This window comes from Neoarius graeffei, chromosome 22, assembly GCF_027579695.1.
Source record: "Neoarius graeffei isolate fNeoGra1 chromosome 22, fNeoGra1.pri, whole genome shotgun sequence".
In the NCBI taxonomy this organism is placed as follows: Eukaryota; Metazoa; Chordata; class Actinopteri; order Siluriformes; family Ariidae; genus Neoarius; species Neoarius graeffei.
The window spans coordinates 24876682-24892826 of NC_083590.1; the positions used below are offsets into that span (position 1 = coordinate 24876682).

General features: G+C 42.5%; 1 protein-coding gene across 1 annotated transcript in view; it reads left to right on the forward strand.

The window, feature by feature from the left end:
• nsun2 (NOP2/Sun RNA methyltransferase 2) overlaps window positions 1-16145 on the forward strand; it is a 110129-nt gene that overhangs the window by 61443 nt on the left and 32541 nt on the right. Inside the window, exons 15-17 of the mRNA XM_060904687.1 lie at window positions 4339-4474; window positions 7491-7571; window positions 14639-14777. Of these exons, the coding sequence (XP_060760670.1) occupies window positions 4339-4474; window positions 7491-7571; window positions 14639-14777 (356 nt within the window). The remainder of the gene's footprint in view (window positions 1-4338; window positions 4475-7490; window positions 7572-14638; window positions 14778-16145) is intronic.

The window sequence follows — 16145 nt, forward strand, 5'->3', positions numbered from 1 at the left end:
TTCTTCATTAACGTGTTATTCAATTACGTTTTCGGTTTTAGTAACCTTATATCGTGACTCGTATTGGCAATTAAATATTATACTTATCGGCCTGTTCGGTTTTTAGCCATGTTGAATTTAGTTCGTTTGGTCCACGGTAGGCGTCGCTTATCCGCGCGATCTTCACGAGACTTGTGCGAGACTTCGAAACGTGAAGTGTCAGCGCCGCCATTTTGAAGGCTGTTTTTTTTTCCAAACGAAATATTGCACAAAAACAAGTTTAAAGGTGCCCTTCCGCGAAAAACGTTTAAAGGAACAGTCCACCGTATTTCCATAATGAAATATGCTCTTATCTGAATTGAGACGAGCTGCTCCGTACCTCTCCGAGCTTTGCGCGACCTCCCAGGCAGTCAGACGCGCTGTCACTCCTGTTAGCAATGTAGCTAGGCTCAGTATGGCCAATGGTATTTTTGGGGGCTGTAGTTAGATGCGACCAAACTCTTCCGCGTTTTTCCTGTTTACATAGGTTTATATGACCAGTGATATGAAACAAAGTTCAGTTACACAAATTGAAACGTAGCGATTTCCTATGCTATGGAAAGTGCGCACTATAATGACAGGCGTACTAACACCTTCTGCGCGCTTCGGCAGCGCATTGATACGGAGCTCAGATATCAATGCGCTGCCGAAGCGCGCAGAAGGTGTTAGTACGCCTGTCATTATAGTGCGGACTTTCCATAGCATAGGAAATCGCTACGTTTCAATTTGTGTAACTGAACTTGTTTCATATCACTGGTCATATAAACCTATGTAAACAGGAAAAACACGGAAGAGTTTGGTCGCATCTAACTACAGCCCCAAAAAATACCATTGGCCATACTGAGCCTAGCTACATTGCTAACAGGAGTGACAGCGCGTCTGACTGACTGGGAGGTCGCGCCAAGCTCGGATAGGTACGGAGCAGCTCGTCTCAATTCAGGTAAGAGGATATTTCATTATGGAAATACGGTGGACTGTTCCTTTAATACTGGCTCTTTTTGAAATGCCATAGTTCACTCCGAGTTGCATATGCATGCGAAAATGTAATTCTACCCCCATTCCCTGTATTAGCTTATGAAAGAAAATAGTCGGAAAAACGAGCGAATCAGAAAAAGCCATACGAAGTTACGTCACTTCGAAAATTAGTATTCATGGCCACGCCCACCTTGGCTTGCGACCGCCCACGGGAAGAAAGCGCGAGGAGAGAGACGTAATTCGCCCTGAGGCGCGGCGCGGTGCTCCGCATCAGTTTCGTTTCTAACGGCGGCTCCAGCCCGACTTTGCACGCTCGTAACTCGGTCAGGGGAGGTCCCAGCCTCCCCAGACTTGGCAGCCAGCGACCCCTGCCTTCTCCCGAACGAACCAGTGCTGCCAGGGCCCGTCAGCTCCCAGCCAGGGGACGTTATTCCTCCCACACACCCCCGAGGCGAGCTCCACTCCATGCCTTGTGCCTTGATGAGAGCTGCTGCCACAGGGAGTATTCAATTAAATAAATAAAATGAATGAATGAACGAATGAATGACTCCCTCCCAGTCTCTCACACACAAGTGTTCTGGTTGGGGAGAGAGCTCCCTTCCTCTGCTCTCCCTCTTCTCTTATAGGGCGCGGTCACTGGGGAAGACACACAAACACACGTTAATTCCTGTTAGGTGCAGTGATTCTGCCACTTACCTTCCCTGACTCCGCCCTCCATTCACAGAACAATGCTCGGCCACACCCCCGCTGCCACATCTACATTGTTATTGGTCAAAACATCGATGTCGAGACCATAATAGCCAATCGAAACAGTTTTTACAAAGACACCCACATCCGCTTGTTCTGACCCACTGGAGGTAGCGTCACAGTGCTGTTAGCCAATCAGAGGCAACACGTTTACATGTCATGAATATTAATATTAATATTAATCTTGTTGTTCTCCCGCCACCCGCTCCTCCACCAAACTAGAACAGCCTGAAACAGGAGAACCACCGCATTTTTTTCACCAGAAGCGGCTCACAGGGCATTCATTCATACTAGAGACCACCGCACAGTTAATGAAAAAACGATGCAAGGGAACCTTTAAATGACGATTACTGCCTACTCACTTCCGGCTTGATTACATCAGCTTTCGAAAGAGTGCTGATTTTCAGCGCGCGTCTTTTTTTTTGCGGTCGCGCTGAAAGAAATAAGTCTCAAATTTGATTTAATAAAAGGCAGCGGCGAAGAAGAAAGTATTCAGCCTTGATTTAAAGAACTGAAAGCTGCAGGTACTTTGTATTGATTAATGTGGGAAATGCGCTCAGTGTAATACGGATTTATCACAAAAACACATGCATGTATTTTATTATTTTGAAAACCCACCAGCTGACTGATCTGGCACGTTTTAATTGTGCGACAATAATGACGTAAATACCAGCGCGACGGACTAGTGTCTGAAAGCATTTTTTTTTCTTTTCATTTTACCAATGAGCTCAGTATATACTGTAGTCCTCTATATAGAGGTTTTCGACCCACGTGACCGTTGCCATGTCAACAAGTAGCCGGCGCCATTTTGACGGTCACAAATATGGCGACTACCGGTAGCGATACACTGTTGATCATGACGAAGTCTCATTGTCGAGTATTTTATCCGGCCTAGATGACGCGAGTAAGAAGCGATATCACCAGAAAATCAATCATGCTGGTGTACGTGATCCGTACACGTTACCAGGCTAGCTTTTTCTGGCTTTGCAGCGCGGGTGATCTTCCTGACCTGCAGTCAGGCGTGTGGGAAATACCAGGGAAAAAACATAAAAGAAAAAGGAGCGAGATGCAGAAAACACCTTCACTATCCAGCGACGTAGGGCATTTACAGGGCGAGCAGAGGGAGAGGGATTTGCAAAAACTGAGGTTAGCAGGCTTAGAGAACGACGTTTACCTGCTTCCACCAGGATTGTTCACTGACGTACGGAAGTACACGAAGCCCTCGTCTTTACCTGACTTCGGCCCACATGATCTGTATACCTATGTCGTTAAAAACCCATCGCCATACACGGGTATTGATCTGAAAGCGCATACGAGTTTGGATGCCTACAAATATTTTGTGTCAGGCTGGGTAACATGCCTACATCAGCGGGTCGTCCCTGGAGCCGGTGGTCGCCATCTTATTACAGCTAAGGTTTGTTCACATTTTCATTTACTTTCGGTCCTCAGGATAAACAAAATGTTATTAAATGTCATTGAAATAACTTCTTAGTCTGTTGAGACATGGCCCGTTATAAATTTGCTGTTACCAGGCAATGACCAAGAACTGTATTATTAGGGTCGGTGTCTGTGTTGTAGCAGTGTACTAGCAGCTAGCTGTTAGCACTAGCTAATGTCAAAAACATAGCTGGTATGTTACTGTAGCAATGTTTACGTTCAGTCATTTGGATGACTGTTAAAACCTTCCAGTCTCAAGTTTTTCCTTTACTGGATTTACTAGTTTACTGAGCTAGCGCGCTCGGGCAGGCTGGGAGCAAGCACGCTAGCTCAATAAACTAGTAAATCCAGTAAAGGAAAAACTTGAGACTGAAAGGTTTTAACAGTCATCCAAATGACTGAACGTAAACATTGCTACAGTAACATACTAGCTACTGTTGTTGATATTAGCTAGCTTGACCTTCAAAATGGCGGACACCGGGGCGTCACGTCACCTGTGACGTCACGTCAAAATTCTCTATATAGGGAGTAGTGAATGAGTGAGCAATTTCGGACGCAGGCAACGTTGGCAGATGTTGGTGACTTTGATTTCCGCTGTACGTTTTACTTCCGTCCTACGATGTCTCGCACAGGTCTCAACGAATCTCGTTTACGGCCATCGCTTTGATATATGGACTGATATATTACAGAGCATATTTCAAACACTTATAACTTGCTATAGCAGCGACAGAATAGCGATCAAACCTGCATTCTGATATTTAATAAAATGAGAAATAGAATTTTGATGATAAAATTTGCCTTTAGTTCTGCTTTAATGCGCTTGGTCTAATCTGTTATTGTCTCTATAGTAACAGGGACTTGCATGGTGGATGCACCACAAAAACGTGTGTAATATGTTTATTCCTTCTAAAAATCACCATAACACATTTCACTACTTTCAGCCACTCCTTGATAAAATAAACAGTGCGAGAGGAATCCTCCTCAGTGATTAAACTCTATATGGTATGGATAGATGTGAACTTGGCACAGTTCCAAGTTGATCGAGAGCATGAAGCTGAATAGGCCGCGCCTCGCGCTGTTTAACGACGAACGTTCGAGAGCGTGTCTATCCGTCTTTCTAGTTCTGTTGTTTGAATAACTGACTTTTTGTATTTGTTCCAGAACGTTCTACAACCTCTCTCCAGACTTCCCCAAGCTGAACGTCTTGACGAGGACGCACGAAGGGAAGAAAAGGCACTTGTACATGGTGTCCAAGGAGCTCCGCAATGTCCTACTCAACAACAGTGAGAGAATGAAAGTGAGAACAAATGCACACGCACAGATTTCAGAAGGGCTTGAGAGTCGACTTCGGCTCTCGGTACGAAAACAAGCGATTGCTTGTTTTCCAAAACGCATTATTTAAAGCCATGTTCCTCATACACAGGTCTTCAAGAGGATTTAAATTTAAAAAAAAAATCCAGTTTTAATTTGGCTGAGGTAGAGCAAAGTTTAAAGGATCTGTTTGTATTTTTTTTCCCCCTCCCAGATTTGTAATAATCATCAAGATTCATTTGAAAAATGGTGTTTTGTAATATCCTTATGCAAGGGATCTTGTTCATTTCTTCATCTCGGGTGATAATCATCTGATTTCACTATTTTCTGACCCAGAAAAAAGCTCCACCCACAGCCAAAGAATCATTGTCCTGTTATCACTGTTCTGTGCCTTTTCAGCAGAAGAGGGTGTTAAATTATTAACATGAAAATTATGTAAGGGCATGGGGAAGCCATGGCGTAATGGTTAGAGAAGCAGCTTTGGGACCAAAAGGTCGCTGGTTTGATTCCCTGGACCAGCAGGACTGGCTGAGCAAGGCACCTAACCCCCAAGTGCTCCGGCAAGAGTGGTGGCACACCTTGTGTCTGATTAGCTAAAGAAAAGCTGATGATATGATCATCAGCTCGAGTGAAGAAAAAAAAAGGGGGGCAGTATTGACAATATTTGATTTGCAAAACCATGTCACATTCAGCAGAGAGGTCTTTTTAAAAAAAAATACAGACTGCTCCTTTAATATTTAGTAAGGACCATGGAGTTTCTACAATATTATAAATAGATGAAACACATGTCGTACAGTGGTGCTTGAAAATTTGTGAACCCTTTAGAATTGTCTATATTTCTGCGTAAATATGACCTAAAACATGATCAGATTTTCACACAAGTCCTAAAAGTAGATAAAGAGAACCCAGTTAAACAAATGAGACAAAAAAATATTCTCCTTGGTCATTTATTTATTGAGGGAAATGATCCAATATTACATATCTGTGAGGGGCAAAAGTATGTGAATCTTTGCTTTCAGTATCTGGTGTGACCCCCTTGTGCAGCAATAACTGCAACTAAACGTTTGCGGTAACTGTTGATCAGTCCTGCACACCGGCTTGGAGGAATTTTAGCCCGTTCCTCCGTACAGAACAGCTTCAACTCTGGGATGTTGGTGGGTTTCCTCACATGAACTGCTCGCTTCAGGTCCTTCCACAACATTTCCATTGGATTAAGGTCAGGACTTTGACTTGGCCATTCCAAAACATTAACTTTATTCTTCTTTAACCATTCTTTGGTAGAACGACTTGTGTGCTTAGGGTCGTTGTCTTGCTGCATGATCCACCTTCTCTTGAGATTCAGTTCGTGGACAGATGTCCTGACATTTTCCTTTAGAATTCGCTGGTATAATTCAGAATTCATTGTTCCATCAATGATTGCAAGCTGTCCTGGCCCAGATGCAGCAAAACAGGCCCAAACCATGATACTACCACCACCATGTTTCACAGATGGGATAAGGTTCTTATGCTGGAATGCAGTGTTTTCCTTTCTCCAAACATAACGCTTCTCATTTAAACCAAAAAGTTCTATTTTGGTCTCATCCGTCCACAAAACATTTTTCCAGTAGCCTTCTGGCTTGTCCACGTGATCTTTAGCAAACTGCAGACGAGCAGCAATGTTCTTTTTGGAGAGCAGTGGCTTTCTCCTTGCACCCCTGCCATGCACACCATTGTTGTTCAGTGTTCTCCTGATGGTGGACTCATGAACATTAACATTAGCCAATGTGAGAGAGGCCTTCAGTTGCTTAGAAGTTACCCTGGGGTCCTTTGTGACCTCGCCGACTATTACACGCCTTGCTCTTGGAGTGATCTTTGTTGGTCGACCACTCCTGGGGAGGGTAACAATGGTCTTGAATTTCCTCCATTTGTACACAATCTGTCTGACTGTGGATTGGTGGAGTCCAAACTCTTTAGAGATGGTTTTGTAACCTTTTCCAGTCTGATGAGCATCAACAACACTTTTTCTGAGGTCCTCAGAAATCTCCTTTGTTCGTGCCATGATACACTTCCACAAACGTGTTGTGAAGATCAGACTTTGACAGATCCCTGTTCTTTAAATAAAACAGGGTGCCCACTCACACCTGATTATCATCCCATTGATTGAAAACACCTGACTCTTCAAATTAACTGCTAATCCTAGAGGTTCACATACTTTTGCCACTCACAGATATGTAATATTGGATCATTTTCCTCAATAAATAAAAGACCAAGTATAATATTTTTGTCTCATTTGTTTAACTGGGTTCTCTTTATCTACTTTTAGGACTTGTGTGAAAATCTGATGATGTTTTAGGTCAGATTTATGCAGAAATATAGAAAATTCTAAAGGGTTCACAAACTTTCAAGCACCACTGTATGTTAATTGTTGAAAAGTTGCTGTGATGTAAGAGGAATAAAACATATCGGAGCATGCTGTTAAAGGAAAATAATCAACTTCAGAGTGCTAACAGTACTCACTCAAATTGTTGTTGATTTATTTTCTTATAAAGGAATGCCACCAACTGTTTTGGTCAGTGTTGTACTGTAAATGCAGGGAAATACCTGCAATACTTTCAGGAAAGGGAAAAAAATTTAAGATGTTTGTTATAAGTCATAACATCCAGGCACTTAAAAGCTTGAAGAAATATTTGTTCGTAAGGAGCCGATGTGCATGAGCGAGTGTGGTGTGTTAGACCAGTTTGCAAGCATCATAAACGCTGAAACACTCCTCACCTGTGGAAGTGATTGAGTTTGGCGTTGGAGCAGATGGGCCTCCGAACAGCTCCAGCTACGTCTGTGTTCTGGGCACTGCACTAGCACTTTGACTTGCCATCTGCCGAGAACGGGACGGGGTGGGTGGCATTTAGAAGACTGAGATGGATCATTCAGGAGAACACACTCACACACGCGTGTGTCTGTAAATGTCAACAGCTTCAGTCGGTAATGTTCCTCTGTGATTTATGTGGTGCTGTTTTCTTCCTCAGGTGATCAACACTGGAGTGAAAGTGTGGTCGAGGAATAATGATGGAGAACAGTTTGGTTGTGCCTTCAGACTGGCCCAGGAGGTATGACGTGATCGTAAATTGGAGGAAATGTGCTCCGAGTAAAATGTGTAGTACTTTCCACCAGCCTGAAATTTTGCACATGACGCAATATTGCTGAGCTATAAATCCAAACCTGACCAAATTCTCTCTAAACCCAACCACCGCCACTGCGTAGATGGATAGCTGTCCGTCTTAATAAACATTATCCAACCTACCAATGAGCTACTTATTTAGTGCTATGAACGGTGTACCAAGCTACAACGGGTACAAGTAGGACCTTCATGGTCCGCACCATCACAAGGTCATAAAATATTAAAGCTAGACCGCTTTTTAGATTTTAAGTGTGGGTCATAAAAATAATTTTCCCCGACACCCAGTTATTTTTGTTGAGTGCACCGAAACCTACTGAATTTGAATCACAGACTTCTAATTTTATTATTATTATTTTTTTTTAAAAACAGAGCAATTAATGAATTTTGACGCATGCATGGATTAAAGTTTTCCATCGTGTGACGGATTTCCGTCAACTGAACTCTCCCAAGGCAGAAATGTGAGGTCGGTGCTGATCCGAGGAGAATTAAAATGACGGGTGGTTGGGTAGAGATTGGGTTATAACACTGATGTGTTGCAACACCATCAACTATCAGCAGGGTTTATTTCACTTTTTTGTTTTTGAGCCATGCTTTGTGTCGTTCATTTCCTGTGTTTGATCATGTTTAAACGTTCGCTGTCTACGGTGCGGCATTAAAAAAACATGCGCTGTCAAAATTGGCAAAATACATTCCCATGTGCTTGGCGTGCTTGTGTCTGACCATTTCTGTTTTGTATTAAATTAAATCTTGCCAAAATGACTTTCAAATCTGGACATATAGAAATGGAGCATGTTTTAAAAAAAAAAGAAAAAAAAAACCCCGGAAAGCCCGCTCCTCTGCTTCAGCCAGACTTGAAGACCCGACGGTGCAATGCTTGCAGACTGTCAGAAGTAATTAGACCTAAATTTATAACTAACAAATCAGCAGACGCCCCAACAATTATTATTTTCGTTAGGCCAGTGTGTAAGGTATGTTAGAACCGTGCCTTATAGCCTACGTTATATCACAATTTAAAGGACGTTTGAGGAGTTGGAGGCTGCGAGCGCAATGATGTTCCGACATGCGCTAAACTTTATTCCCTGAAAATCATCCACCAGCGTTCAATGCCCCAAACAGTCAAAATGTCTAGAAGACTACGGTTAAATAATAATCATAGCCTACTAAGTTAAATTACGTCAAAACATCTGTTTCTGGCCTATGAAATGATGGAGGAAAATGAGAACGAACGCAAAGTAGATAGCAGCCAACTTCACGCCATCTTTTAGGTAACTTAACACTCGTGTTGGCCACAATATTTCTCTTAATAAAATCTTGTATTGTTTTTGAAGTCGTATTCAACACAAAGTAAGGTCAAATTATAATTTTAATTTAAGCGAAGATCCAAACTGTTTTCTATATTGACGTCGAGCACAGAGGAGCATGTCGTTCTGCTTTCGGTTTCGGCAGCATGGATGCGCTTTACATGAAAGAAGGCACTGATGTGTCTGCCATCGATAAAGGTGTAAAACAAGTGGAGGTGGGCTTGGCTGTACGAAATAGGTGAAAACGGAAAGCCATTTAGTTCATGGTGCAAAAAACTAAACGTTCCAGGCGCTTGCGTTTGTGTGGTTTGCCACCAAAAATAATATACGGGAGCAATGGAAAGAAAGTGCAATAAATTGAATTATATTAATCCATTAATTAATTGATAATAAAGTTATCAGTTCTAAGTTAACCGTTCTCAGAATTTCATCGAAATCCACCCATAATTCCCCCCCCCCCCCCCCCCCCGTAAATTTTCAGTCAAATAATTTTTTTTTTTTTTTTTGCTTTAATCCATGCGCATGTGGCCCTAACTTCTCCTCCGCTATTTTTTCCTGCTTCACCATGACCCAATACAAGATCCACCACGTCATGAATGACATGGTGGGCTTTCCCCGTTTGCGCAAGGCATTGTGGGATAATTTGAAACAGGAGAGAAAAATGGAGGACGTGAGCGTGCGAATGAAACGTGCAAGACCGACTACACTAACGGAAAGCGAGAAGAAAAGACTGTGGGTGGTAAGAGAGCAACTGGACTTGCTTGAAGATTCTTGAAGATGTTTCACCGCTCATCCAACATCTTCAAGAATCTTCAAGCAAGTCCAGTTGCTCTCTTTTCCCACCCACAGTTTACTATGACCTGGATGACTGAGAATCTTCACAGACATGAGAAGAAAAGACATTTAGCCCAGGAGTAATAGGGTTATACCCGGAACAAATTAGTAACAAGCTGAAAATTTCAGAATATGTTCAGAATACCTTTAGGAATAACATACTAAAAGTCCCCGGGAATCCCCCTTGTGCTCTCTGAGAAATTCAAGATGGCGTCCAAAACGGCCGCCAAATGGAGATCTGCCCATATCTCAGGCCCAAAACAAAATATTAATGCAATTAAAAGGTCAGAATATATGTTTTGTAGGGTAGGAGAGTAAATTCCAACATGTGTGTATTAATTACATTGTGTATTAACATTATGTAATAACAATGTACACATTATTACAACAGTATATTTGTGTATAGTGTGGATCCGTTGGTTACTCGTTCACTCCGTATCATCCTATTCTGTTCACAAAACAACAAACACAATTACTAGGGGTTGGAGCACTTATTTTCATTAATATTAATTAAAGTAAATTGGTGGTGTAAAATGAAAAATGGCATGTTAAAAGGTCATGCTGAGTTCAGTCATTTTTAAAAGGTCATGCTGAGTTTTTTGTCATTTTTTGTCCGAACACACTGGCATTGCTAGTAGTAAAGACTGGCGCTAGAAACTCAAAGATTAATTTTTTTCCACCCTTAAACAAGCTTGAATAAATTCCCTACTTCACTGATGGTACGACAAAGGTCCGAGCATTACAACTGAGGCACTGAGAAGTGTTTAAGTCTACTCATTGTTTATAAGCAAGAGCTTTTATTGAGGCAGACCTTTTTGTCATGAAAGTCGCCGGAATGTTGAAGAAGTGTACTGAAACAGCTTGCCATTGTAGTTTTAGAAGATAGAGTTCTCAAATTTAATTTCCCCTTAATATTTTATCAAAGCTTAAAGATGCACTAAATATTAAGGAAATTGATGTCTAATTGTTGTCTTACATTATGTTCATGTATGTAGGTAGCCTACTAAGCTAATCTGTCAATCATGTCAACCATCAAATTCCATGTAATTTCCACATTAATGACCTTGTAATCTTGGTAAATTTTAACACTGTGACAATGGTGAATTTGCATTGCTTGTATGAGAGAACATATAATTTAACCTTTTAATTGCATTTATATTATGTTTTATCCCTGAGATATTGAAAAATCTCCAATCGGCGGCCATTTTGGACACCATCTTGAATTTCTCAGAGAGCACAAGGTGGATTCCCGGGGACTTTTAGTATGTTATTCCTAAGGGTATTCTGAACATATTCTGAAAAATTCAGCTTGTTACTAATTTGTTCCGAGTTGGACTCAATTTTGAGCTAATGCTCTTGGGCTAATTGTTTTTTACGAAGGAAAGGAAACGCAGGACCAAACTAATAAATCTCGGCGGTCAGTGAGCACCTCGGTGTGATCAGCTGCTCGTTTAGCGACAGAATGATGGAACGGTCAGTGCACGCTCAAAGTAAACCTGTAGAGTACAGTAATGCGACACTGTAGATGCCAGCTGCTGTAAAACCCAAAAGAAGAAGATAAACCTGCGCACATGCACGGACTTCCTCTGTCTGCTTGACTGCGCGAAGTGAGCGATTTCATGCACATTATTTGCGTTAATCCCCTCAAATTAAATAACTTCCCAGCCACAGAATGGCCTGTTTTTTTGTGAGGTATTACAAACGTATATCACAATGACCACGTTTCAGAAGGAACTAAATTTCACCGATTTTATGAAATCGAAAGGCCGTCTAGCTTTAATAGATGCATACGGCTCTTTTTCTAAAGCTCCATTATATACGTTTCCCAGTCAGAGATGTCGTGATGCGCATAACTGTCTGTTAAAGTAGTTTATGGAGGATATCAAGTGATGACTTTAGACGCGTGGAGTAAAATATATCACTCAAAATTCAAACCAACAAGTTTTTGGGATCTTATTCTTTGCTACTAGACGGCATAGTCCATCCAGGTTTTGTCATTTTAAACAAGATAATGAGAACGTAGCAGATATGTCATCGAAAGCCATGGCCTAAAGGTTAGAGAAGCAGTTTTGGAACCAAAAGGTTGCTGGTTTGAGTCCCTGGACCAGCAGGAATAGCTGAAGTGCCCTTGAGCAAGGCATCTAACCCCCATCTTCTACCCAGGATGCTCTGGGTATGTTGTATGTCATTCTGGATAAGAGCGTCTGCTAAATGCCATTAATGTAATATATTGAGGGACGTCATCAAGGGACCTTGCAATCCCTGACCACGCTGATGTAGCTGGTTTAGCTTTTATTAATATCAATATTTAATTCAAAGGAGACATCATTACAGAGGAACAGCCGTTCTGATGACATTGGTCATTGTGGATTAACCCAATTATGAAAAATAACCTTTTTTTTTTTTTTTTTTAATTTCCACAGCAGCATAAACCAATTTTTTTTTTTTTTTTGAGAAAGCGTGAAGTGTCCTTTATAATAAACTCAAGCCATGGTTCTGGTTGCAGTTAGATCAGATGGCATTAATAATTCACCACCTCAACCGCACTAACCACAACACGGCCCTAAAAATAGGTATACACTGCATCTGTGTTAAGCCTAGGTCACAACCGGCCGTACGTGCTCCTACGGCTGGTCTACGTGCAAGAAACGCACGGAGGGCGCGCGTGTGACGTGCTGATTTTCGAGCCGTAGACCGGCCGCAGAGGTTCTTTGTCATGTCAAACAAACTCAACGGGCGCTTACGTTTTTTTCAGGTTGCAAGACAAACTTGCGGCCAACGTGCGTCTTTCTCCACGAACAAAAAAACCGCAGCGATTTGGGAAACGCCAAAAATCGCACGGCCAAAAAATCGTACGTCCGGTTGTGACCTAGGCTTTACAGATAAGTGTGGAAACTGTCCACGTTTTATACCTTAAGCATGGCGTGTACGTCTAAAAGGAATTAATTTCTAACAAACTGTTCTGAAACGTAACCAGACGTAGCTCATTTGACGATGTAACGCACATGTCGCTGCTGTATGCCTCCGTCATAGAGTGCAAGTGAGCACGAGATACTGAGGGTTTCTTTTAATTGCAGTGTGTAATTGTGAAAATGCTAACGTTTAATGAAAATAAAGAGGACGACACGTTTGACTCATGGTTGCCTGCGCTGTCCATCCATCCATTATCTGTAGCCGCTTTATCCGGTTCTACAGGGTCGCAGGCAAGCTGGAGCCTATCCCAGCTGACTACGGGCGAGAGGCGGGGTACACCCTGGACAAGTCGCCAGGTCATCACAGGGCTGACACATACCCCTTTTCCACCAAATCAGTTCCAGGGCTGATTCGGGGCCAGTGCTGGTGCTGGTTCACAACTCGCTCAACTTGTGAGCCAGCTGAGAACCAGTTTGCTTTTCCATCGCTCGCGGTCCTAAGCGGAGCCACGTCGTTACGTCGCTGTGTACGTCAGTAGTTACGTCGCTGTATATGGAAGTTACGGCGCTACGTTTACATAAACCTTGGCGCGAATATCAAAGTAAAAACAGCACGGAAGAAGCAGCAGCAGCAACAACAACACAACAACAATAAAAATAATAATGGATGACTTTTGTACAAACAGCGTTTGTACACCTGCTGCTTCTCGGCGCTTAAAAATGGCAATCTTTCGCGGTCTTGTTATTGTTGTTGGTCTTAACAACTCTCTCCCCCCCCCCCCCCCCCCCCCCCGACGTAAGCGGTTCTTTCCTCTGGCCCAGCAGAGAGTTGGTGCTAGCCTGGAACCGGTTTTTCTGGCCCCAGAGCCAGTTCTTTGTCAGTGGAAACAGAAAACCCGGTTCCAAACTAAGCACTGGCCCCAAACCAGCCCTGGAACTGCTTTGGTGGAAAAGGGGCAACATAGACACAGACAACCATTCACACTCACATTCACACCTACGCTCAATTTAGAGTCACCAGTTAACCTAACCTGCATGTCTTTGGACTGTGGGGGAAACCGGAGCACCCGGAGGAAACCCACGCGGACACGGGGAGAACATGCAAACTCCACACAGAAAGGCCCTCGCCGGCCACAGGGCTCGAACCCAGACCTTCTTGCTGTGAGGCGACAGTGCTAACCACTACACCACCGTTGCCTGCGCTGTCAATACTTTTAAACTGTAATGGAAAATAAAACTAACTTTACCAGATAATGATTTAAAAAATACACATGCGCATACAGAGATGAGTAATTGTGCATTTCCTTGGGCCAAAGCCCAAATATCCTTCTCCACTAGTCACTGAGAGCACTAGGTAGGGCCTTCAGCTCGTGTTATATTATGTTGAGCACCAACAAAGAGAATACAGCCCCAAAATCCTGTTTTGGCTTTTTCATAGTCAGAAAATGGCACATTTTATGAAGATAACAGGGAAGGGTTTTTTTTTTTTTTTTCCCCTTCCTTGAGAAATACGAAAGTATTATCGTCGGTTAATATGAAATATTGCCATTAAATCTGCCAGAAAAGGGCATTTAAGTGTGAGAAACTTGGGCAGACGGCCTGTTTTTGTGTTGGTAGAGATACAAATTCAGTCAAAGACATTTTAATTATGATGCCTGTGATATCTGTGCACTATTTTTAGCTACGCCTACACGTCCCTGCTCTGCTTTTTTTGGTACCAGGGTAAGAAGAGTACCCAAATTCAGCACTGGTACTTAAGAATGGTACAGCATAGCTTACTTGATGGTGGAAATGGTGACAATGTGGAAGATTAAGGGTCACTCCTTGGTGGAAATCATCTATTGGACCTCCAGTGACGACATCAGGATTTAAACTTGCTGCTTCAAATGACGGGCAAAACTTTAGACCTTTGCACCACTCTGAAACCTGATCTGTCTTTTTCTTTTTAGGGTATCTACACTCTGTGTCCCTACATCAGGGCGCGTGTCATCACCATTAGCATGGAGGACGTAAAGGTTCTTTTAACCGAGGAGAATCCTTTCCTCAGCAGGCTGGGTGATGATGCTCACAGCCAGGCCAAGAAACTCGGTCAGTGGCTCAGTCATATCTCAAAGCCCTTATCTACAGCTCCAGAATTACTAACTCTTTGGTAATAATGGGGGGAAATTGACAAAATGTCGCTGCGGTTAATTAGCTTTATCTTGCAGAGAAATATAACCTTTAACTGAAGTAAATTTAATTCTAAGAAAGTTGTATTTAATCGAGGGAATAACCCTTGATATTCCTTTCATCATGTTTGGAATACGGTGTTTGCAAATCTTCCTAAGGATGAACCTTCTATTTATAAACCGTTCTCCTGTAATAAGTAGCATTTATTTTTTCCGTGGTCCGGTTTCCATCAAATCCTGCGTTCTGACTGGCTGGCGAACGGGTCCATTTCCTACGATACAGACCCCAGATGCGGACCTCTGGCGACTTGCTCGTTCACAACAAACAACATAGTAGCAATTTTTGTCAACATTTATTTTCGCATTTCTCAGGAAAATCGCATTAATTTTACAGCATGGATAGCGATAACGCCAGTGTTCACAGCAAAAGCGAGTTTTACTACCCTGAGGAAGAAAAAATAAAAGAAAACATTTCAGGAGAAAGCTAAAAACCTGTAACTGTTGCTAACGCCGAGCAAAAACATGGCTGAATCCTGAATGACTCAGTTTTGTATAAATAGGGGACTACATAGGCGGCAAAATGTAGCTTTTTCCTGTCATGGAAGTGCACTTGTATACCGAGGAGGAAGCCATTTGCATTACAGCCGTGAATGAGGATTCAAAATGGCGGCTCGGCTCGGTTTTCCCTTTCGGGTGCTCTCGTTTTCTGTTAGAATTTGGTAAAGAAAAAAATAAATGTATTATTTACCAGCTTAAGGTCGGTCCGTATGGTGAAATACCTTGGCCTTGAAGATACTGACCAAGGCCCTCTACTTTCAAGACCTCGGTCCCGGTATTTCACCATACAGACCTCCCAGCTGGTAAATTTTATAATCTCATTATCTCTAGCCGCTTTATCCTGTTCTACAGGGTCGCAGGCAAGCTGGAGCCCACGCGGACACGGGGAGAATATGCAAACTCCGCACAGAAAGGCCCTTGCCGGCCACGGGGCTTGAACCCGGACCTTCTTGCTGTGAGGTGACAGCGCGAGTGTTTTACTGCGAAATATGCCACTCGTATTTTTCATACGAACTCCATCCGGGACATGGAGAACCAAAACTGTGACATAAATCTCTGTCACTCGTGAGGAAGTCAATGAATTGTTTTGATAAATTTTGGTACTTTTTATTTGTGAATGTGTCGATATAATAAAAAGAAAATCACACATTGGCTTAAAGATATGAAGTTTATCTTCTCGTGTTGAAAAACTCGCATTTTTCATACAAAATCCGTCGTAGATCTGAGTGAC